A 25,703-nucleotide genomic window follows, 5' to 3' on the forward strand; every position below is an offset into this window, starting at 1 on the left:
AAATAGTATGATGAAAATAGAAGCAATTTTACAAGCAATACATTCATTCATTCTTCGGGCGTGCTGGAGCCTATGCCAGCTATCTTGGGGCGGGAGGCGGGCACACCCTGAACCGGTCGCCAGCCAATCGCAGGGCACATACAAACAAACAACTATTCGCACTCACATTCACACCGACGGTCAATTTAGAGACTTCAATTAACGTACCACGCACGTTTTGGGGACGTGGGAGGAAATCGGAGTGCCCGGAGAAAAGCCACGCAGGCACGCGGAGAACATGCAAACTCCACACAGGCGGGGCCGGGGATTGAACCCGCAACCTCACAACTGTGAGGCAGATGTGCTAACCAGTCGGTCACTGTGCCGGCACAAGAAATACAATTAAACATGAATTATTACAAAATAATTTGACGTGAAGTCCACAAATTGGAGTTTTACATGTTTGTGTCCTTAATGGTTTCCAAATAAATGTGAGAATACAATCACAATTATTTGATGATTTTATGCTGACTTGATGTAGTAGCAACATTCCCCAGTTTAATGAACAGGCTATTTACTTTCCCCACGTCATGAACTATAAATAATAAGAAAATCACTAGCCAACAAAAGACACTATTTATCCCCATTTTGGGGGGCTACTTTAGTGCAGCAATGCGCAATAATTACAGCATGAGAAGGGGAGCAAAACGGCTTCATTTGTTATTTCAGGAGCAGTCATCAGTGTGTATTTTCTTGCCTGAGCAATAACACTGATATAATAGTCAAAGGAATAAGTGAGAACAAGTAAATGTTTTACTTTATAAAGACAATAAACACGCGCGTGATAGCGTCTTTATTTTTCTTCCGAAACTTGAGCCGGGGTTAGAAGAACGGAAACCGCAAAAGACTCACATTGAGCTCATTCGCCGACAGACGAGCCGACGACGCGGCGGGAGCTCGACCGGGCGACCCGTCCCCCACGCCGCAGGTGGCGCCGTCCCCGTCTGACGCCGCGCCAGACTCCCGTCGCCGCGCTTGCCACCTGCCGAGAGGTGCGAGCGCCACGTGTTTACGCGCATAAAAAACACTTAACCGGCACGCGCGTGAGAGCCAAGTGGAATAAAAGCTAATGACTGAAATAACGGTAGCGGCGAGGTAGGTGTGCAGCCTACTGGCCGTGTGGGGGCGGATTGTGGGTTTCCGCCGTCGGAGAAAGTGGCTGACAGCCAGCGAGGAAAATGGAAGGCGAGATTTATGCTGATGAAGCAGAAGGCGTCGCATGAAGTCTCAGCTTGAGTCGGCTCCCGCGGCCGGTCTCCTTTTGGCTGCCTTCCTTTAAGCAAGATTGAAGAAGCGAGCGACGTCGTTTGCGAGGGGATTTCAGAGTACACTTCCGGTTGTTGGGCACGTCGCCCGCCCGCCCGCCCGCGCGTGGCTAACGTCAACAAGCGGGAAGTTCATATTGGCCGCGCCGCCGTCGCACAGCCAACAGAAATAGCGCAAAAGGCCAAACTCTTCCCCGAAGGAAATCCTCCCACAAGTTGCAGAGCTGCGTTCCATCTGGCCACCTTCCATCTCGCCCCCCCCTCCCATCTGTCTTCCGCCATCTCGACATGTTTCTCACATCTCTCTTGCTTTTCTTTGTCGTCCTCAAATGCAACACGATTCTTTCTCGTCTGATCGTGACTTTTACCCCGTCCGAGCACGGCCTTTCCACCTCGGACTTGAAGCCACCGCAAATCGTGGGAACCCACCATTTACAAATCCACAAAGTGGGGACTTTCCCTTGCTCGGTGCATGCGACTGACAAGCCCACAGTCGACTGTCTACGTTTGAATACAGTCGTCCCTCGTCATATCGCGTTCACTTTTTGCGGTCTCGCTTTATCGCAGTTTTTCAACTCATTCATCTGATTTTATATATATTTATTTGCTGTATCGCGGACAAATGACACATAGCAATACGCGCGAGCCAGGAGGAAAGAGTGCATAAAAGACCAAAGGTTGGGATTATTTCACACAAGAAGATGTAGATTATCCAACGTTGTAACGTCAGGCCCAGCAATGACGTCAGGATGGCCGAGCGGTCTAAGGCGCTACGTTCAGGTCGTAGTCTACTCTGTAGGCGTGGGTTCGAATCCCACTTCTGACAAATTCATTTTGGACCAGCGGTGGCCAATTGGGATTTGGTTCTGGGGGTGCTGGATGAAAGAAACATTTTAGAGGCTTCATATTATCATTTTCTGATCAAACTGGGCGGACACGGTGTATTGCCTCAACCCACCAAAAATTCCCAACTGGGACATTCTGGATTTTGTTCGTTTCACCTAACAAAATGTCTTCTTGATCCAAAAATGAAAACAAGGTCATGTTGTCGTTTTTATCCTTCGGGGCATCCAACTGTTTCAATGGGACTTAAGTTTCTGGGGTGGTTGCGAAGGTTTTTGTGTTGCACAAGACAAACAAGTTTTGGAAGTCGTACCCCGTAGACATTAATAGAGTCCGAGGTGAGTACTTGTAGCTTTTGCAGGGCCTTCGAGGTACACGGACTAAATGTCAAGCATCAAGGGCCAAAATACCTTTGAGCATATTACCCAGGCAACAACACAAAAACTGCACGTTAGTGCTGTGGACAAAATTGTATATACTGTGTATTATATATAAATCGACAAGTCAAGTCAGCAGAGTGCGTTACAAGGATGATGTAGTAGAAAGGCGACTTTTGTTGTTTTACCATCTCTAACACGACATTAGTGTAACCCAATAGCCCACACATCATAATAACGATAACGACAATAATTACATCCATCGTACGCTGTCGCCGGTAGACATTCTTATGTCACACTACGATTTCTATCGTTCTATCGAACAGCTCTATTGCGCATAATTCAAATGTCCAGTATTTGGGTTTTGGCGGGTCCAGTTTGTAGCACAACAGGAGGGCATCGTTCTGGATTTCTCAAGCGCGTCCAAACCGACACGTGACGAGTAAGCGTCAAGGATTAAGCATCATGGAGGAGATCATCTCCCATCTTTATAAAAAAAAAACCACCCTGAGGTCACAGTTCAGGCTCTGCAAAAGCCGGGGAAAACCCTTCAGAATGAATCCGTGCGTGTGACGCTCAAGTCTGGCAGAATCAACTTGGAGAGCGCAGGAGGTGTGAAACTCGACAGCGTGTGAGCTCAGCTGGTTTAAATGAGTGCGAACCGCACGCTACAGCGAAGCCTGCTGATCGTGGGGCGTACGTTCCAGAACTACTCGCAAAAGGTGAAAATGCGCAATGTAGAAAGAGACTATTTAAAAAAAAATACATTTTGTAGTTTTCGCCTCCCACAAGCTTTAAACACACCAACAAATTGCCACCACCCAAAAAGTATCAAATGTATAGAAGTATAAAAAGTATCAAATGTATAGAAATACGTATTGCAGTGTTTGTGTACATGCATGTGCCTTTAGGAGGCGGGGCCCGGTCGGGTGCCGTTTGACGTCGCCGTGTGAGTGTCTGGGTGGGAGCTGTGGCCGACAGCAGCTCCTGTGTGAATGTGCTCATTGTGTTTATGTGTGTCACTGTTCTTACTCGAAGTAAGTTACTGTTAAAAAAAAAAAAGTCAGGAGACAATTGAAGTGAATCTGTCCCAGTCTACACGCCCTTAAGAGAAATCATGAAGTGCTCTAATAGTGAGTCACTTTCTTTGTTGATGATATGGCCCGAAGTGTAGAGATGGTCACCTCCCCCTCGTCAGCTCAGGTCAACCGGTGACTAATTAGCAGCGTGAGAAGAGACGAGGAGGATGCTTGCGCTCCAGTGGAACCTCTGATGTCGGACGCCCTTTTCTAGGTTGGACAACTCTGTCAAGAGTGCTGAACATATTTATGGACGCTTCAATGTTGAAACATTCCCTGGAAAGCTCCTAACAGTTTTATGATGGCAAAATGATGAAGCCATTTCCTCAACTCGTGCTCATTCCTTTAATAGACTTCTGCATTTCGATAGCAATGGTGCTCAATTACGGTTGCAGTACAAATTAAGTAAAATTTAAATATAAATATCAGAAGTCAATAGAATTAAGGGTTCTTGCTCGTCTAACGTTTTACCACTCAAGATGAATGAAAATCAGCTTCTGCATAGCGCAGCTCACAAACAGAGCGAAGAAAGCGCTCGGGGTCTACGAGGGCCCCGTCGGTTTGTATCTACGGGTTGAACGTCGCGGAGAAAGGCGAACGGCGTCGGGAAGACGGAACGCGATACGGGTCGGCCGGGGTGTGAGAGCAGGTCGGACGACTCGGTGAGAAAACACCGCGTGGACGACCTCTGTTGGACACGCCCAAAGTGTGTGTGTGTGTGTGCGCGTGTGTCGTGCAGAGAGCAAAAGACGGCGGCGGCGGCGCCTGTGGGCTCTGCGTGCTACGGCGCTGACAAAACACTGAGGTTCCTGATCTCACACAGACACAGTTTCACATCCTCTTCCCACGCAAAGGAGAGAGCCCTCACCAAAATGCTGAAACTATCGTTGTCCGGATCGTTTCAAGTGTGCATTGCAAGAGAAAAAAAAAGTAAGGCACTTACCTGTTGAGTTGCACAGGAAAGGTGACACGAGATGGAGAATCCCCCATGCAGAGAGAAGACAAAAGCAACAATCAAGACACATGAAATAGCCACGCCCGTGTGGATGAACTATTTTCATTTCAACGATCATTTAGCGATCTGATCCAATTTAATATGAACGATATGGCCTAAAAATGGAGTTTATGTGATACGGAAAAGAAAAGCACCACTTTTACTGGATAGACACTTTTTTGGACACGCATCTATCACTTATACTTAACTAGCAACTTGCGGGAGGTGCCGTATGGAAGACGCCGTGCCAGACGGTGGTAGGGCGGAAACGATAATTGGAATAAGTCAAATATTTTGTTTATAAAAGTGTCAAAGCAAAATGTCTGCCTCAAACTTTGCCGTGACGGATGACGCTACTGTCGAATTAAGTTGGCGTGATGGCAACGAGCCCGGAGGGAAGAATGCGCAAAAGAAAAAACTTCATCATTTCATTTCACAGTTCAAAAAGAAGATAAAGTGCAACGCGTCTACTGCAAAGTAGCACCGGTTTACACAACTGCACATTTACGATAACCCTCACAAGGTAAACTAAATATCGTTAGCTAATTTAGTCTGACACCGCTAGTTTGAATGTATTGTAAGTCCTCTACACAGCCGCCGGTGCACTTTCAATCGCTTCATTGAACAAATTGTAACAAAATATAACACAAAAGAAGCACATTCATACACTCATATTATAGTGTAATAATAGTGTATAGTGTAATAACGTGAGGATGGCGACCCCAAGTGGACAAAAACAATTGCTGCACCTCACGTGCATATTTTGTAGTGGTAGTATTGTTTCATAATGCAAAATCAATTTTTGGTGTATTTGAATAATCGTTGGAAGACGAATCGATTCTAAAAATATTCAATAGCCGCAGCCATAGAGAGTAGTTCGAGATTAAACTGCATATTTGAGCGTAATTGCGACTTTGGCGTCTCTTCATTCCACCCAACGTCGCCCACCGTTTCCAAATCCTGATCCCTTTTACGGGCATGACGCTGCCAAATCGCAACGTACACACACAAGAAGTCTCCATCACAAGCGTGGCGTTATCGCTTTCAAAGCCCCCGCACACACACGCGTTGGCCCATCACCAACCTGTCACCAAGAAAGAGGCGTGTGTGTGTGAGCGCGCGCGCGAGTTTGTGTGTGGAGACCCACTCCGACCCCGAGGTTGCTATGGCGATACAAGCGTTATCCGTCGCTGGCTGGTGTTGCCCGGCCGACGGGGCGTGGCGCGCACGGGCGCTCGCCGCCCTTTTTACGGATCGAGTTGTGGCGTGCTTGAAGCCGTTGCGCAATCGCGCCGAAGGAACGGTTTGCTACGGCTGCATGTGGGTCAAAGGGCAACGTTTGCTCGCAGAGGTGGAAGGACACATTTGACTGAAGTTGAAGTTGACTAAGATTCTTAACGGTCACTTGATCGATTATTATGCCTATCCCTAGCCAGTAGACAGAATGTGGAGGGGGGGGGGGAAAGGTGACCGAGCCATTTTCCGCCTTGGAGTGCGTGTGTATTAGCTTCCACTGATAGCTACTTTCCAGTTTTTGGGTTCGGTGTTAAAGGGATAAAGTTCAGAGCAAACTACTTCTCCTGGGCCAATTTATCAACCGCTGTTCTCCAGCAGGAAACAAGAGTGACGCACCTGGAAAAGGGGAACGTTTAGCGCGAGGTGCCAGGACGGGGACACGGAGGGGGCGCGCAGGACGATGACAGGCACGGGAAGCGGCGCAGGATGTAGTATGCGATAGCGCCATCGCCCATGCACTTATGACAAAAATGCCCGAAGATGAGGGCAAGGAGTTGTACGCCAAGGGCCGGGTGAGCGGGTGAGCATGGAAGCGGTCGTTGTGGAGGTTTGGGAAAGTTCAAGTCAAACTTGAGACAGGAGGAGGAGGAAGAAACTGGTTTTATTTGTCTGCCGTACCTCGGGATGCCTTCTGTGGGCCATCCTTCAAAGTGCTGCGCCAGCCGTTCGTTGACTCGAATGCACAACAATCCCTCGCACAGGGTGAGGATTTCCTCTTTCTATTCATCCTTCATGCGTTTCCTTTCCTCCTTCCTCTTTCAGTTTCCCACGTAGCCCGACTTTACGCCATAATTCCTGAAAAATGGCAGGGCGGAAGGCCGACAACAGCATGCGCAGTGCGTCCAACGCATAATCCAAATGTATTGCGAATGTTCACAAATGATTTCTACATCGTTGTGCATATCTGATTTCCACATGATTTTAATGCACAGCCAAGTTCTCTTGCATTGAAAATCCATCTTTGGGAATTCAGTTGCTTTTTCAAGAACCGGTAACCGGCCCAACCCAACTCCAAAGCAGCCGTTCTCAAACGTTAGAGCGTTCCTTCGACGTTCCGACACAGGAGGCGCAGCCCCCAAAGTTTTACAATTTGAAAGCTGTTGGGGCAAAATATGCCGCGCACCTCTCAGTTAATATCCCGACCAAGTTGGAGCACCCTAAAAGCAGCCTTTTGTAAACATTTAAAGCCCCCGACTCTGCATGCAACCCCAAGACGCCCTAAAATTGTTTTCCTGATGCTTAATGTTTCCAACTGCGGCCTATTCCGCTTTGTTTTGAATGGTGCCCGCACAAGAACGCGCGGTTGCATGCCGACTGTTTACGTGAAGAACTGCAGACGACCTCGGGGGATTACGCGACGCTAATTTGAACAAACAAATGTGCACTTAGCGTCTGTTGAAAGTCAGTGAAAGGAAGCTTTTGTTCAACGCCCGCCACTTATTGGGCACACGTAAAAAGCAAGTATAAATCCAGAATTTTTGCTTTGAAGGGAATTGTGCGGAGGTGATGGATTGGATCACAGCAGTGCTGTCAGCGCTCGTCTTTTCTGAAAGAGGGTCATGTTTCTCGTAAGCCGTGTCACTTCCTTCCCTAATTATTCCCTCGTGGCTTTGTTTTCCCTTTTCACCGAGACTCCGATTTATTCTCCGGGCCATCTGCCTTTTGTGAAACACAGCACTCGGCGTCAGTCACGGAATGACTTTTGGGACGCTGATGCGAGTGTTTTAAATGATGACAAAACCACCAAAGACACGGAAACAAATGATTAAATGCGCTTGTATTATGCAAGCCTTAGTATAAACACCGGAAAGAAATGCGATGTTTGCTGAAGATCTTACGTGCATCTTTCTTCACCGGCAATGTGACCTGATTCCAATTACGCGGAATGATGTGAAATATAACTGCTACATGGAAAGGTGACCCGATTCCAACCTCAGTAGTCGGAGAGCGCGGGGGGGGGGCTGCGCTTCGAGGGGCTGGTGGACATGTGCTCATACAATGGGCTTCTTGTGTGCAAACGGCAATCGGGGAGAAGAATTAAATGAGTTGAGATGGAGGGAGCCGAGTGAGTAGGAAGACGAAAGCATATGGGGCTTAACTTCGGAGGACGGAGGTGACTGAAAAAGAAACGGAAAGTTCAATAATCCTACACTGTTCCAAAAAGGGCAAGTCTTAAGACCCTTAAAGACCCTTTTTTATAAATATTATGCATGTTTGAAGAGAACTGCCGAGTAGGTACAGTAGTACTCAATTGTGGCAATAGCATTGAACAGTTTTTCACCATTTCTGTTTTCCTGATGTCTTGGGCGTGGCTAAAACAAAACTCAGTGATGCACTTGCGTCCGGCATGAGTCACCCCCCCCCCCCCACTTCATAAGAGCGCCAATGTTCACAAAAGGCGGTGGTCCGGTGCAATTGCGACATGCAGTTACCTAGCTAACTATGCCTTATCCCCGAAAATGCATTTTCCCTTCCGCGGGCGTGACTACTTTAGAGTGCCTCGTTGTCGGCCGTGAGTGCGCGCGTGTCACAGAGAGAAAGACCAAATAGCGAAGATGAGAGCGCCTTTACAGCATCTAGGAGGTTGATTTTTCATGATTTTGAAGCGTCATTTTATATACCTACTTGGCGATTTGTTTACACTTGACGAGCTTGTTAAAAACCTCTGCCCCAAAATCAAGCTGAGAAAAACACAAAACGTTTGAGGTTCAAACCCAGACGGCAAGACCGAGGAGTTTGTCCCCATCTCAGAAAGATACGCATTTGAAAAGTCTTCTTGTGTCACTTGACGGCTGCTGGGTTGGCCTCCCGGCCCCAAGCCACATCAAGGAGCGAGCGGGTCGGGTTCCCATATGGCGAGGAGCCGAAAGGCTTGCGCGTACAAGGTAGCTGCTCACGGGGCTTCCTCCTGCTCCCGGACTTCAGAAGCCGGCTCCCCACATTAAAGACGTGAAAGACTTGAGAAGTGAGACACGTGACCGTGTGGCCTAATTGACGAGGCGTCTGACTTCGGATCAGAAGACGAAGGGTTCGAGTCCCTTCACGTCATCCTGTCCATTTGAAAGTCGAGATTTGCAGGTGCAAGATTGCAGCCCCAATTAAAATGCCATTTGCAGCCACACTACGACCAAGTGTCCAGCGTGTATTGCGCTTTTGCCAGCTGGGATGGTGGGAGAACATGGGAAGATTAATGGACAGTGAGAATCGAGTAGTAGTATGGGAAGACGATGTAAGGAGACCGCGAGGCTGCGGTGTGTTCCGTAACGCTCCGTTTATGGAGCCGTTGCCGCTTAACCGTTCTCAAACTCGGGACACGTGGAGCATTTCCGGTGCGACGCCACCTCTACTTCATAATACGATTCATTACAACCATCAGAACCAAGTTGTGTCTTCTGTTTTTTGTCTGTTCTAAGATGGTATGGCAGCAAAAAAAACAAGTTAAACAAAATGCAAAGCAATCTTCAAAATGTTCTCATTGCTCACTAGCCTGCAATCTTTTTTCCTGAAAAAAACAGGTGGCTTTTCAAATTGCACAACTTGTTTTTTCAATTTTGTGCAATTTCTGGGGTACAAAAAGCTCCTAAACTCCTTGAAATACAGACTCTTGTGATTTCCAGTAATATGCTTTGCTCTACTCAGACGCCTCATGCGTCACTCGCTCTTTAAAAGGGAAGGAACCTTCTTTTATTCTTATTCGGACCTCGTCTCTCTCTCCCTTCGTCAGCTCGCCGTCATTCTAAGGAGTTGCTGAGACGTGACCGCTGCACAATGCTGGGAAAGCTCCTGTGGGAGTGTCTTTGTGTAGACGTGAGATTTTAAGCGTGCAACGGCGCCGTCCTGCCAAGAGAAATTAGCCTCAGTTTTCGGCTCCGGGTTGTGACTGACCACGACGACAAAGACTTCAATATACAGTGAATAGAAACTTTATTGCTGTTTTGAAATGCATGTTTGCAACCAGCTGCGACTTGGACTGCCCACAAGTGGTTAAATAAATACTTTAGACTCAGATAACTAGCTAACGAGCATGGCTAACACCAGTTAGTTTCCGCTCTGATGCGACTTCATAAAGTGGAGAAGAGCGAGCAGAGACGTAATTCCTCATTTTCGGAGAAATAGGTTTGCGCTACATTTTGATTTTATTTAGAAAACATTTTCTTTGTATGTTTACTAATGTACCTACAGAGCTTGCTCAATGGGGGGCGAAGTTATTTACCCAAACATTTGAAAAGATGACTTTTTCGAGCTGCAATTGCAATACTCTCACACACGTGGGCCGTCCCGCCGCTGAAACACCGCCAAAGGTGTAAAATGGCTCTATCAAAATCCCCCCCCCCCTATTCCATGTCAGTACTATTTATTTGGAACAGCAATGCAGGAAAAAAGGTGTAAAACTTCCATCTTTTATTGGCAGCGTAAAAGAGGCTACTATAATCCAAAGCGTGACATGTCTGGTGGGATAAGGGCGCGCCGGGTGTTAAATGACACACAGAAGCTGTCCCACCTTTTGTGTCTGTGCCATTCATACAGAACAGGAATACAAAAACAAAAAAAAGTGACATCTATTACAGTCGGTGGTGAAGGGGCTGATACTGTAAAATCCAAACAGCGACAAGTATTGCAGGGTTGGGTGTCCACCGCCGCACCCGCCTTTTTCATACAGATGGGCAGAAAAATTCATGTTCCAGCTCCAACCTGTTCCCCCGGCGTTTACAGACAGCGTGAAAGGGGCTATTATTAAACCAGTCACAGTCAGGACCGTTGGGACCACCGCTGGTCACAGTACTGACTCAAGCAAAGTTAACTCGTTAAGAAGGCAAAAATGTACAAACCAAAATGCGCTACGTCATACATGAAAGATTGAGAGAAGAGAAAGATTGATGGGTCTCGTTTGAGCACAGCCTCCGGGGACGTGACATTTCCATCCAGACTGTGTAGCGCTCTCTTTAGTCTGAGCACAACAAAGACCCTCAGTCTCGTTTCCAGACCTCCGGACTCTGGGCGAGCCACGGAGCTCGACGTCCCCGGAGAGCCGAGAGCCTCCGCCGGGCCGCATTATTGATCCGTTTGTCCCGTCTTCGCGCGGGACCTTTGGGCTCGATTGAGCGTTTCTTTGGAGATTGGCGGGGAGAGAGCCGACTGGCTGATGCTTGCAAAACACGAGGGTGTATTGTTGGGCCTGGGGGGCGCTCCATCGGGAAAAAAAAGAAGTGGGGGAACGGGGAAGGGTAGCGGGGGCTTTTCTCTTTCATATTGCAGCGCCCTGTTACTTAGTTAAAAAAAAGAGTGGAACCTCCAATTTTGACCAAAGGAAAAGCAGCCTCACGCAAGACTTCAACTCGCTAAGATTTTTTTGTCGTGTCAACGACATTAGAATATAATAATAAGTCAAAGCAAAGAGGAACCTCAGAAGCGGGAACGGAACTTACAGCGACGTGGGCAAGCGGCACACGCGTTTATGTCCTGGCTGCTCAGCACAAATTGGCAACAATTGCGGGAGGCCGCAACCAGTTCAGGGTGGACCCCGCCTCCTGCCCGATGACAGCTGGGGTAGACTCCAGCACGCCCGCGACCCGCGGCTCAGAAAATGGATGGATGGATGCGGGAGGCCACACAATTCAGCGCTTCTCGTTTTTCCTATACAGTGTGGTGCCTTGAGATACGAGTGAGCCCACTTACAGGTTTTCGAGATATGAGCTACTGTTCTGCCGCTTTTTTTGCTTTGACATACGAAAACTGAGTTCCATGTGCTGTACGGTGGCAGTGAACAATTCTTCTTGGTCTTTTCGGTTTTATGGTGGCCACAGTTTGACTCTGCTAAACAATATTTCACTTTTCTTATGGCAAATAATGTCAAGCCCTTCCCAAACTGATGTTGTTTGACTGACCACAGAGGTTTCATTGTATAATACGAACATTAGGCAAGTACTATATTACATTTACTGCATGATGAATGGCTGCACGTACACAACTACTGTGGGAAGACACAGAAAACCCCAGGAAAAGGTTTTGTGGCTCCGGGGGAGATATTGGATCCTTCACAAGCCGCATCGAACGCGGGGAGTAAAATTGGCCTCCACGTATAAAAGCAGTCACCTGATACACTCGGATCACTGCGCCGGGATGCGTTTAGTTAGCATGAAACCGGATTCGCTCGGAGAGGAGCGACTCGAAAAACACACCTAATCGGATTTTATGCGCTTTTATGTGGGAAAACTCAATCGCTGCATCCTGGCATTTTGCACAGACACGCAGCGCAATTCTAATGCAAGCTAAAGGAATACACCAACGTGGATAGCGAAAATAGGATAGCTTTACACTGCAATTGTTTGAAGCTGTCCTTTAATAATGTATTTTTTTTTTATATGGCCTCGCTAATTCATGGATTTCTGGGTGTGGAACATATCACAGTAAATGGAAGTCCTGCGTACAGCCATTTTCCCACTCTCAGTTAAGTAAACCTCATACACCTTGTACACAAAATGTCACCCAACCTGTTCTCGCCGCTAAGCTTAATCACTTGTGCTCCTTTGTCATTGCAAGTGACAAATAAGACACACACATTTTGTATGTACAGTCCAGTATGGCGCATCGTTTTGCTCAGGGGGCGTGCGCAATACAAGCAAAGACGTGCGGCCTCAAAAGAGAGCTGAAGGGGATTACACATTCCCTAGATCATGTATGAAATGAGATTTCTCCTAATCCTCATCAGTGACTTGAAAAATCTGTCGCTCTCGCCATGTACACACGGGAGGACCTCCCGTACACACACACACACACATACATTGTTGTCACAAAACAGCTGGACGATGAAAACAATACTCTCTGGATTAGTGTCAAGGGAACGAACGTATCTGCAAACGTGACGCAGAACAGCCAATCATTCAATCTCGAATCACTTTCAACATCAAGTTAAAGTTGCTCCGTCCTGTTTTCACCCCGGTAGAAAATATAATACTGTCAAGTGAGCTCATCTGCTCTGTTCCAAACTGTCGGCAACTCTATGAGGAAACTAAAACAAAGTAAACCTACTAATTTGCTACTTGGTGCGTAGTGGAGCAAAAATAAGTGCTGATTGTTGAGGTTAAAAGCTTCACTGGTCATTTTCATGCATGTAGTCCTTAGCCACTGTGCTACATTAGCATCACCTTAATATAATTGTGTTACATATTGTCACTGTCCAAATAGGGTCACTTCTTTCACAAATCGATACCATTGGTCTATCCCAACGACGTCTGTTATTTTAGGCATTATCAACTAATTTAAAGTGTTGCATATAGCTTAAGAACAAATCTATTAACTCGGAATTGCGAAATTTTATCGCCCCGGAGATTGATAGTAGGATTTATTTATTTTTTTTAGACAATAAGTGAAAATAGATCACTTAGACACATTTGAGTAAGCTTGTTATGCTAAAAATGGATCACTGTGAAGCTTTGGTGCAGAAGGAACTGTGTCAGGCACGAAGGTAAATGCATGCAGATTCATTTCCACCTACTAAACTGCGCAGTAAGCTCATCGTTGTGTTTATTGCATCATTCATGGCTCCAAGATCTTTGCGAAAGAGTTTGGGAAAATGACCGTCGTTTGCTTTTGTGACGTACGAAAGGATTTTGCTGATTACTATTTTAATCAATGACCATGTAATACATTTTAGATTTTTTTTTTTGGGGGGGGGGCGTATACATTGCACATGATTTTGTGGAAAATCTTAGGTCAGACTCCAAATCGAACCACCTTTTAGATTCCACTGTATTATGGACATGTCAGAACTAATTTTAATTTTCATTTTATTTCTTCTCCTTGAGTGTAAACATGATCAAGGTGTGTCATTTTGTCTCTTCGGGCTGTCTTCATTTCTAATGGGGCACGTCGCAATCGTACAAAAGCCCTCGCAGGGGCACCCACGTGCGGCGCGATCACAAATCTTTAAAGAGTTTGTCGACTTTATTCGTATCATTTTGCCTTGTATGAAGTCCCGAAGGCCTGTTCTACATAGACCACAAACACGTGCAAGGCAACGTGTCCTACCTTGAGTGCACCTTACCGAAAAGGGCCACACCTATGTGTACCAACAAAACCTTTCAAAAAGAAAGAAGAAAGACTCACTGACTGTAGAAAACACAGTAGATGTTTTGCACATCAACAAACCCTGCAGGCAAACCACAGAGGAGCGTAAACACACACAAACAACACTATTACTATGAGTGATGGGACGACACAATGTAAACGACACTTCCGGTACTTATTTACATTTCTCTACATGTCAGTGACAGATGAAGGATTCCCTGTCCTCCTCTGGGGAAATACTGTACTGTACATAACAGTCGATAACAAGATAGATACGTCACATTTCACCGCGACAGACACAAACACACACGACGTATAATGTGCGGGTTGGCTGCTAAGTGAGACGGATGCTCAGCCAGTTCGCTTCAGGAGGGACAAAAACAAAAGAAGAAAAATCTCATTAGCGCTGCTTGCTTGATCTAATTAACAGACCCATCAGTGCAGCAAGCTAATAGTTCACTGATGGAAGTTCATGAAAACAAGCCCAAGCAGTATATAATAATACATTGGGAATTTTAGAATAAATTAAAAGCAAAAGCACAGTGTAGACAAGAGTCATTTAAACATTATTTAAAACACAATTAATAAATAAAAAACTATTATAAATCATAATTTCAAAAAAGAATTTTGGGAGAGTGTGTGTCGTAGAGCTCAAAATTGTTCAAAATAAATAGAAGGAAACAGATGTGTGTAGATGAGTAAAAACCTCTGATTTCCACTCAAAAATGAAAACAATATATCGCTCATATTGCGCTAAGAGGAAGAAAACATTTTCCCAATAAGTATCAGCTGTTTTCCGCGGACTCATCTGACAAACCGCAAACGGATTGACGACAATTTCCCGTGAGCGTCTGTCCACTCGCAACGTCTAAAAAGAACCTAGAAGGCGGCGGCTTGTGTTGGCATATTATGCGGCACATGTGACAGATGTGACGGCAACGACGCCGTTTATTTTTCCACAAGCGGTCATCGGCTCCGCACACATGCAGTATGGACGTATGAGTGTGTGTTGACAGGCTTTGAATGCACTGGAGCACATATGGAGGACGACAAGAACCTTGATAGTATGTCACATAGCACCTGGACACCCGTTTGCCAGCCTGACGCACGCGCGCACACATCCCGAGCGTGACGACCTACAGCGAAGCTTTCAAACCAGCAGGTGCTGTGTCATAGCATGTCACTGACACGGGGATACACTTTCTCAGTGGCTTACAGTTCGTCATCATCACGAGGAAAGAGTGTTAAAAAAAAAATACAAAATACAAATACAAATCTAACTAGTTCCCCACGCCAGCAAACTTTTCGACAGGCTGTACACTCGCTCATCCAATCACAAATCCAGATTGACAGTCAGCAGGAGAGGATAGCTACTGTACATGGCTAATGCTAGTCTAAACACGGCATCCAAACCAGTGGAATCCGGAACAACAGCTCAGCGGAACATCGCTAAACCTATCCACGACCACTGTGAGGATCCGGCGGTTTCGGGTCAGTAAAGACTGAAGCGCTAGCCATTCTAACGCTAACTCGGAGGAGCTTCCCACCGCCGCAGGCCGCCACCGCCGCAGCTCCTGCGCTTTGTTGTGCAATCATTCAGTTCATTGTTTTACACTGGACTGCACCACAACAGAAATTCTTGTTGAGGTGTACGTACAGGTACTGTACAGTACATTGTGCATCTCCGTGCTTAGCTATAAGCGGTTCGCTGTTTGCAAGCATTCAAAATGTTATTCAAAATGATCATCACGTATTCGGGAGCATTAATGATTTGCGGAAACTTGCTATTTATTTGCGGTCGGGCACGGTCCGCATCACCTGCGAATAGCGGTTGTCCAACTGTCAATCGGTTTGTGAACCAAAGACTTCAATTTGGATCCTGTGTGACGGGAGTCCATCTGTTTGACAAGAAGTGACGGCGAATGACACCATAATTCATTTCAAATATGTTATTTGCTGTAATAGCAACTGAAAGCGACCAGAGCTAATGAAAAACTGGAGGTCGAGCAGGTGCCTACGCTGAGGCCGGGCGGCCGGACGAGGAGAGAGGGCAAAGGTCTGCGGCGCATGTGAAACAACAGGAAGACGGCGGGGTCGAGAGAAGGAGGCGGGGGGGAAAAAAAGAGGACAAAGGAAATAAGAGGGAAAGATCATGTGGCATCGGTTTAAGCAAGACACAAGTTGTAAAGATGTTCTCAGACCTCTTTTGTTCATCCTGGCAAAGCGAGCTCGTCTGTTTCCAGCAGATTCCACATGAGATCTGTGGCCGGCCAAATGATTTGGCTCTCCAGAGGAAAACACATTGGGGTATTTAGGACATTCTTCTCGCTCGCCTAAACAATGGCTGTGGGGATCGATGCAGTCGACAAAAGACGTGAAACTGCGTCTCTTCAATCTTCCTCCTAAGCAGAGGTCGCAACCTCTGGGATTACATTTCCAAATCTTCCCGCTGCCTGGAACAATCACTTGCTTACTTCAACTGCCATCTTTTAAACTGCCTGTAAAAGAGAGCATTCTCCCAGTTTTTTTTTTTCTATGTTGCTGTCAACGGCATTGTGGGCAAACTTTTCCGGCTTTGGACGCTTACACACTTTGCGACGTTCTGCTTCTATTGCAGCTCTGATACGACCTCTGAAACCGTGTCCCTGTTCGTCAAGTTGTTGTGCCGAAGTGAGTGTCGAGTGTCCGACGTTCTCGTCAGATACGCTTTCATACAGGTGACAGCAACTACTCACAAAAGGTTTCGGTTATTCGGCTGACGGCTGAAATGTTACAATGAATGTTAATAATGCAATACAGTCCAGTAGTTCCTTGCATGCAGTTCCTCGGGTTACATCCTAGAACCCCGCGCGATATATGAAATTTGCGAAGTAGCAACCATGTATTTATTTTATTATTTAAATAGTTGAAAGCTTTATGCATAAAAAACAATTCAAAATATGCATGTGAGGTGCAGGTATCATTTCTATCCACTTCCACTCACTATCCTCACGCCCTACACTTCAGTATCTTGGACTTTGAATGTCTGTGGCTTTAAAAGGCGCGGCCTGGCCTGCCGAGTGACGTCGGAGTCAGCGAATGAGAGTGAAGAGTTGGCCGTCGTCGGTTCAGGATAGCAGCAGACTGTTAACTAGCTGACCGTTACCTAGTGTGCGTGTTGGGCCTCCGAGCGTCAGTTGTGGCCTATGAATGTGCTTGTTACGAGTATATTGTCTGTCTTTAACGCACTTTTTCATCCTGGCTTGCGCTTATTGCCAAGCGAGTCTACAGTAACAATCTGTGTGGAAAATGATCACCGCAAATCCCGCGAAATAGTGAAAAACCTGTGCTATAAAATTAGCCATGTACGATTTAAAAATCCGCAATGCTGTGAGATTGCAAAAAGTGAGCCGCGATATGGTGAGAGACAACTGTACATGAGATGAGGCCCAAAAAAAAAAAAAAAAAAACTTACAGATGGTGTGAAAATAGAGGGGGAAGCAGCATCTTTGTAAAAGGGAATGCCTGATTGGGCTAAGTTGTGATTGAGTTGAGAGGAACTAAGCATTTTATCACCAGATTCTGGCATCATCTTATTCTCTGATTGTGGGATGCTGTGTTTCTGTGTGAAAACGCAGATTTGCGGATACAGTAAATGTTGTTGTTCTATCTCTGAGGCCGCATTTTTTCTTCACTTCACACCGCATTTTGCATGACTAACAACGCTTGCATGCATGAGGCATCTGTCAATCTGTCCTCCCGTGGACCTTTCACTCCCTAAAAGCGCTTTGTGGCCCGGCCAGGACAGCGCCTGAATCCTTGGCACGGGGGAAGCGTGAGAGGAGCCAGCTACAAGTTCAAACACACACAACTCTGGGAGCGTTCAATGGCTGGATTCCTCTTAGTTGAAATGCTGCAGGCCTTTTCTTATTCTTTCTTTTCCTCCCCATTTTTCATCACTGCCCAGCCTGAACCGACTCCGTTGTTCTCTGTGGGACGAGGTCGACCTCGTCCGCAAGACGGAGAGGAAAGTCTTTTTCATGGAATGAGTCACGCGGGAACGAAGCGAGGGTCCGAACACTTAAGGACAAGGGAGTAAGGAGGTTGGACTGGATTCTGTGTTATGTATACAAACACACGGTAGGAAGGTTTTCAAGGCCACAATCAGCAATTTTGTTGACGACCATAACAATAATAATCAGAGCTCGTCTGAGCGTCAACAGATAAGTCAAGTGCAAATGAGCAGACACGTGACGGCGTGCTTCAGATGTAAGCGTCTACAAATATCCGAGAGGTGCCAGAAGAAATGCTTGCAGGAAAAAGGAGACCTCTTTTACACAGAGAAATCGGGACTTTTTCTGTTTTTCCGAGGTAGGTTTTCTGTATAAATGACCGCCCATTCCCCCCCCTTCTGAGGTCGTATCAGAGTTGTGACAGAGAAAGGGAATACAGTGGACTCTCGCATAATTGTGATTCAGCATCTCTGGATTCACCTCGTCAAAGATTTTTTTTAATATATTTTCATTTTTCTTTTTCTTTTTTGGAGGGGGGCGACCTACCCCGAAAATGCTTGCTGGCAGTTTATCCCCGAATCTTCAAGCATTTTGGGGTTTTACAAACAAAACAAAAACACATGAATGAATGGATATAATTATAATGGGCTTCAATTATCCACAGATTTTCGATATTGGCGGCCTGCTGGCCCAGTTCTTACCCCCACGAATAACGAGGGTCCACTGTACTACAATTCGAGTGTGTTTCACACCTCCCACTCACTTCTGCCACCCTGTTGCAGTGAAAGCAATCGATGCAGTTTTACAGCCAGCGTGAAAGGGGCCAAGATGATGACCGACGTCTAGAAGCAGGTCAGCAGGATTGTCTAGATTCTGAGCGAGCGTCTATTCCAACGGCTCCAGTGAGAGTTGAGGCTTTCCGACAGGACTGGCACAAAAGGTGCTCCTAGCTGCCAATTAACCTTTATTACAACTACGACCTACTTTCCACGTAAAAATAGAACCCTCCCCTATTAACGTGAGTAATAAATGACAGGCGGAACTTGTCGGTTAACTATAATTAATCTTGTATTAGCCGCTTGCAGACACGCTAACAATGAAATTCACTGGAAAGCCAAGTGCGGCTAAACAGTATACAGTTAACCCTCGCCGAAAAAAAAATATATATTTTTTTTTAAACTACAAACATATTTTATTCTCATTTATGAGGACCTTTTTAAACTGCATATGTCGATACTGAGTGTATGGTATAAACTCCGTACAGAATTTGAGAAAACAAAATCAGCCTTTGCTAATGGTTAGCATTTGTGATTAGCTAGTGATTATCATTTTAGTTTAAAAAAAAAAACACGCTATCTACCATTCACTACCACTCATACATCAAGTTATATGTACATTACACATCTAATACTGTCTTGAAAAATCACGTACAGACGCTCCTCTGTCGTTTTTGGCAAAGTTTATCAGTTTATCCCAACCCTGCGTCCATCTGCAATAAATGTCCGTGTGAAACACTGGTTCCAGCGACGCAAACATGGTTCCGGGTGGAACTTTCTTTTTCTTTCTTGATTTTTTTCCCCCAGCACTTCTATTAATATAAGCTCAAAAAAAATTTTAGTTGGGGTGTGTACAATTTGCCTCTTGGTCTCTAACAGGACTAAAAGTGAAGGTTGACTTGACTGTACACTCTCATTAAAAATACATGAAGTCGGTGCTGTGTGCTACTATGCATTCAGTATACTGTAACTACTATGAACTTGACTCACTGCTCGTCTGTGGAAACTACTCCCACAGATGATGTCACCGTGGATGCACTTAGGGACTGTTCTTGTTTTTGTTTGCACACTGACTGTGTGACTGCATCTGTGTGTGTGAGGATGTTTGAGCAGCGAATCGGAGCACAGGTGACCCGTGTGGACCCCACAAGGGGAAACTTGAGCTTGATAAACGACTTTGTTTAAACTCTTGACTCCTGAGCATCAGGTGTTCCCCTCTGACCTGTACTTCCACATCAATGCATCCAGTAGTGGATGGACGGTAAATTCCATTTTCCAATTTTAAAAAAACAACAACAAAAAAACTCATTTCAATCACGCAAAATGCCATTATGCAAAAATAAACACACAAAATCCCGCTTCCTTCTGAAAAAAATATAAGCACTCCCAGGGGTGAATAATAATTTTTAAAAAGATGGGTCAGCAAAGGGTCAGCATGTGATAACGCAGCAGATTAGCTGCCACATAATGGCTGCCCCATTTAACACATCTTTGTGGCGTAACAGTCGATCAGTTTCTCATCACGTGTCGCATTTGTTTGGCTCTGTTTGCCCAGCCTGTCGTGTGTGTGTGTGTGTGTGTGTGAGTCACAACAGTCAAGACAAGCTAAAAGGAAACTACAGACAATGAGTCAGAACTTGCGTGCAATTAAATAAGGGTTTGTCTTCTGGATCCTACTTGGCGACATATTCCACCATTTTTTAGGGCTTTCTAACCGCAAGCAAAGCTAGTTTAGGTGCGTTTGGTTTGGTCCGCACCAGCGCTCCATTACGGTGTTCGCACCTGACCAAAGGAAACACAACAAGGGGGTGAACAAAGCAAAGTCTCGTCGTCATTCAGTTGCTCCTATTGCCAGCTGTTTTGGAGCATTTTGACGGATCTTGAGAGACCCACAGAATATTGTGTTGTGTGACAATATAATCACATAACCTACTAAAAGAAAGAGTAGACTCACTTGAATGAAAGTTTGTTCCTCGCATTTATTTACAGATATGAAACGCGATGTGAGTGACTGCACGACTCGAGTTAAACGTCAGTGGCTTTTATTTTATTTTTTTACATGAACTGCGTCGAGTTTTCCACAATTGCGACATATACTCTGTTGATTCAATATATATACAGTATACACACACTCTGTTCAAGTGTGAAACTTGTCCGTCTTCCAAGTTGTTGGCAATTTTTCTAGCTCATAATTGCAAGACAAGCCGAAATTCACTTCCTAAACTTTACCTTCGACTCAAAAGCTGGGCTGATCTCAAACCCAAAGCGATGCGACGCCGCCATCTACACGGATCTGTTAGTTTATAAAGCGGAATTTCACAAATAAGCTGCGCGAGACCCTCGTCCCTGCGCGTGTCTGCAGTGAATCCGAGTGAGTGACAGGCTGCCACATTCCCCATTGCACAAGCCAAAAGTCGGAGTTAATGTATAACCGCTGTGGGCAGGGACGGCCAAACAACAAACGTCACGACGGGAGTTAAAGGGTTTTATGATCACAACTTTGGCACCTTGCGGGTTCATAATGAAGACACGGCGGCTTCCTGTGCTCCCTTTGAAGAGCACAGATGGTCAGTCGGCTGCGTGGAAATCCATCGCTTGTGACAGGAAGCCGACGCCTCGGTTAGCACGAGTCGCGCAAACGGGGCCGTGGGGTCCGAAGACACTGGCCACTGGTTCCCGCTTTACTCGCTGTCACCTTGGAGGTGATCGGCCTCGCCAGACTGTCAAACGGAGCTGGTGATGAGATTAGTTTCATAGCGACTAATGTAAGTTTTGGATTAGTAGGGCAGCGACAGCTCACTAGTACAAGGTTTGGGGACGGCAATATGGAAGTTAGAGATGCGCTAAGGACTGAAACAGACTAAGATACAGTGTTTGCTGGCCAATGGAAAACACGTACCTCCAATGCTGTTACTTTCCAAAACACAACAAAAGCAAACTTTCTACGTTTCTGACAAAATATTGACAACGTACGACCGAGTTTCGTTGCGCTATTACTAACCTATTCCAAAGTTCCTTTCAAAATACTGTAGCATGCTGCTGACCAATGAAAACTGGTACAGCAAGCCCTCGTTTAGGTTCTGGACTTCAGTGTTCTTATCAACTTTAAGGAAGCCTGTTTTTTGTTTTGTTTTTTGACAGTAGTAAACTTCTTTCATTTTTATGTGAAAGCATCTTAAACTAAGTAACGTTGAGGCGGAAAATGTTATTTTTTGTGATAGCACAACAGAAGAGTACCAATTTTGGTACATGTGGAAAATAAGAACAGAACAGGAACTCCAACTTAGTGAGACAGAAAATGGGCCGCATTATGCATAATCAGCATTAATGTGACGCGGCTCACTCAGCAGCAAATTCAGTCTAATATTTGCATTATTACAAATTACTTATTACTTGTAAAAAGCTCTTTGTTAAAGAGGTATATTTTTATCAACAAGGAATATTTTATCTATTTCCACCCACCTACTTTATTCACTATTTTTATTATTGTTATCTTTTCATCATTGCCTTTTATGTCGCTTTGTATTTATGTAAAGCACTTTGTTACCACTGTGGTTGTTTTTTAAAGTGCTCTATAAAAAAAGTTAAGTTGACTTGAGCTGTACGACAGCTAGGAATGTTAAAATAATACTTTAAAAAACAGGTCCGTACAGTTGATAAAGGTTTGAAGATGCTGTCAGACTCTTTCCATTATTCACAGTGGGGGAAAAAACACATTTGAAATGTGAATGTGGAGCACGTCTCCATTCACACAATAATAAAGATATTGTTACATGAATACCTCTGACCGTGTTAGTCAACCTGAGCTTTGTGATCTTTGTACAGTCTGAATGTTCTGCAGAGGGAAACCATAGCTGGCACACAAGATAGGAATGAGATTCTCAGAAACTTGCGGAACGGGCCCATTTTCTCCTCACGCTGCACAACGCGAGTTCCACAGGAAAGAAACTCCATTCTCGCAAAGCGCAGGTTCCCAACATGCGGGTCTGGGAACCCCAAGTGGGTGGCGGGCCAACTTTCGAGGCATCGTTGACTGTCATATTGCTTTCGTGGTATGTTTCTTGGGTCTGTTATTATTTGTGTACATACACTGTACAGTACATATGTTGTAGTACATTTGGGAGTTGAAATGTCCATTTTTGAGATGAAAAAAAATAGAATTCCATGTTAAATTATTGCTCTGAAAAGGATGAAACAGTGTGCAGCGTGGTGTAGTATGTGCATATTGCACGTTTGTAGGAGTCCAAATGTATGTGACTGCAGTTGTGCAGTATAGTGAGCAAGAACTTCCAGTGCAAGAACTTCCAGACCCCTGCTCTAGAGATACGCGAAAGATTCACCCATGCATCCATCCATTTTCTTCACCGCTTACCTCACGTGGGTCGCGGGCTGCTGGCGCCTATGCCAGCTATCTTCGGGCGAGAGGCGGGGTACACCCTGAACCGGTCGCCAGCCAATCGCAGGGCATCTAGAAACGAACTATCATTCGCGCTCACATTCACACCGACGAGCAATTTAGAGTTTCCAATTAACCTAACATGCATGTTTTGGGGATGTGGGAGGAAACTGGAGTGCCCGGAGAAAAGCCACGCAGGCACGGGGAGAACATGCAAACGCCACACAGGCAGGGCCGGGATTTGAACCCCGATCCCCAGAACTGTGAGGCAGATCTGCTAACCAGTCTCTCACCGTGCTGGCAAGATTCACCTAATTAAATACAAATCAAATGTGTAACATTTAAAACAAGCAATATAAATCAAACATATTTGAATGAGGCTTGAAGCTACGGATACTTCCTGTTTTTTTTTTTTTTTTTTTTAATCCAGTACAGTACATTTTTTTAGGCACGGTTCAGTTGTATTTAACATTTAAGTGCTGGTACAATATATTGCATTCATCTTTCACAATTGAAGTACAAAGTATGAAAGTATTTTCATTGAATATGTGCAATACATTTGTGTACATTTAATCATGACTTGGGTGCCCATTTTTTCCTATCCTCCTTTTGTTTTATTGTGTATGTTACAGTTGCTTACAACGATAAATACACTTTTGCGGAATACAATCCGTCTCCCTTTTGATGAACACTTGGGCTATTACTACGTCATATGTACAATGCTGTGTCTGGTACTTGGAGTCAAAGGTTTTGCACTAAGTTCAGCCGTTGAAATGTGCATTTCCAACGATTGTTTTGGTGAGTGCAGAGCGGCACGAATGTGGCACAACTTACGGATCGGGACTCTCTTGGGCTCCAGGACGCCGACTCGGGCGTGCAGCGTGCGCAGGCGCCCCTGGAGCCGCCACGACCTCCGGGCCACCGCGGCCGCCTCCGACTCGATGCCCAGGAAGACGTCGGCGGCCAGGCGGGAGAGGTCGGCCAGTTGGCGGATGACGTTGCCGAGCGTGTGACAGCCCACCTCGGCCAGCGACGCGAACGGCGCCGCCGCTCTCCTCGCCTTGCCCCGGGCCGGCAACCTGCTCACTCGCCGCGGCTCCACGCTCCTCTGGTGGAAAGGCATCGTCCAGATTGTCTCAGGGGGACTTTTGAAAACAGATTTGCGGAGACTAGAAAGGCGCGGTCCACGCAATTTGAACGTAATCCTGCGATCGCGCCATCTTCGTGCAGCTGGACTCGTCTATTCACATTCAAATTCAAATTCACCCCGGCCGTGCCGAGTGCTGGCTGCTGGCAGAAGGGAGAAAAACACACAAGGAAAAGTCAGGGAAGGGTCAAAAGAAAAACCCGGAGAACACCAACAACCACCTGTAGGACACTGGAACCGGAGACAGACAAAGCTCAACTTTACCTGAACGGAGGAAGTTGACAAAACCAGGACTGGCGTCCATGTCGAAATTGAACCTTCTCTGCTGCACAATCAAATTTTTGAAGAGTTGGGCGATGAAATTGCATTGATTCTTTCCCATTTCGCAGCAGTACATGTGGATGTTAGATTTGTTTACAACTCACTCTGACTTGAGAAGCAAAAACACTCCAGTAAAGGTTAAATAAAATAACATAGATTCTATAAAATGTTTTTTTAAAGCAATCACCTACCCACAAATTATTAAACTATCCATCCATCCAGCCAGCCAATGAATTCACATTTTAAATAAACCTAACTGCGGAAAATTATTAATACGTAGGAAAATTGTTGTATACTCGATTTAAGGTACAGCGTTTCATAATAGAGTGTACCAAACTGTGGAAAACACCACACACCATTACAACATGTATTTATTTCACTCAATTTAACATTACTAAACGTATAGTCACTTTTTTTACGCAAAAACGATCCGTAACTCATTAAAACATAAAACAATGTAATTAAAATAACAGCTGGCACGTGACCCCCCCCCCCCAAAACGAAGAGCTAGCTTGTACATTGAGTAAAACGCTTTAAATTCAATTATAAAGCGACTTAATGTATTAAAACTCTTTAAATTAAAACAACACTTTTTTAAAATCACATATATCCTTCTTTATATTGCTAATTGAATACAAACCTTGCTGTCACGTTGTCGTTGTAGCTTGTCGAGTTAGCAGCAGGCTAGGCTAGCAACGAAACGCGAACGTTACTAAAGACTACATACACATATATATATATATATATAAAGACACACAAACATATTCTATCATTCAACGTTGGAAGATTGGTAGTGTGTATTACTGCTTACTGTTGTAATTTCAACATTTAACTACTAGTAAATGAAACTGTCGACATGTTAACTAACAACCAAGCATACTTTCTTAGCACCTGCAGGATAGCTTGCAGCGCAATTAAAGTAACCTTAGAACAACAAAATATGAAAGTTGTCGTTTACTCATACCTTCTTTCTTTTTTTTAAAGTTACTGCTCCACATTCTCTAACACTTGTGCTGTGATTTCTTTCTCCTCGCAGCTTGCACGTGTTTATCCAGTGCACCACCTGGCATTCCAACCATTGCATACAACTAACTGCTCCTTTTTTTTCTTT

General features: G+C 45.3%; 1 protein-coding gene, 1 long non-coding RNA gene and 1 other non-coding gene across 3 annotated transcripts in view; 2 read left to right on the forward strand and 1 right to left on the reverse strand.

Moving 5' to 3' along the window:
- Positions 1–25,056, reverse strand: part of LOC133468379 (NHS-like protein 1) — a 75,102-nt gene extending 50,046 nt beyond the window's left edge. The window contains 1 exon segment of the mRNA XM_061754215.1: positions 23,959–25,056. Within this exon segment, the coding sequence (XP_061610199.1) occupies positions 23,959–24,247 (289 nt within the window). The 5' untranslated portion in view covers positions 24,248–25,056.
- On the forward strand, positions 2,048–2,130 carry trnal-cag (transfer RNA leucine (anticodon CAG)). Its single transcript has one exon. It is a non-coding gene; the product is annotated as a tRNA-Leu (tRNA).
- LOC133468385 (uncharacterized) lies at positions 17,992–18,809 on the forward strand. Its single transcript, XR_009785489.1, has 3 exons — positions 17,992–18,079; positions 18,163–18,310; positions 18,735–18,809. It is a non-coding gene; the product is annotated as an uncharacterized LOC133468385 (long non-coding RNA).
- Positions 25,057–25,703: the final 647 nt, after the last annotated feature.

This window comes from Phyllopteryx taeniolatus, chromosome 18 (assembly GCF_024500385.1).
Source record: "Phyllopteryx taeniolatus isolate TA_2022b chromosome 18, UOR_Ptae_1.2, whole genome shotgun sequence".
Taxonomy (NCBI): Eukaryota; Metazoa; Chordata; class Actinopteri; order Syngnathiformes; family Syngnathidae; genus Phyllopteryx; species Phyllopteryx taeniolatus.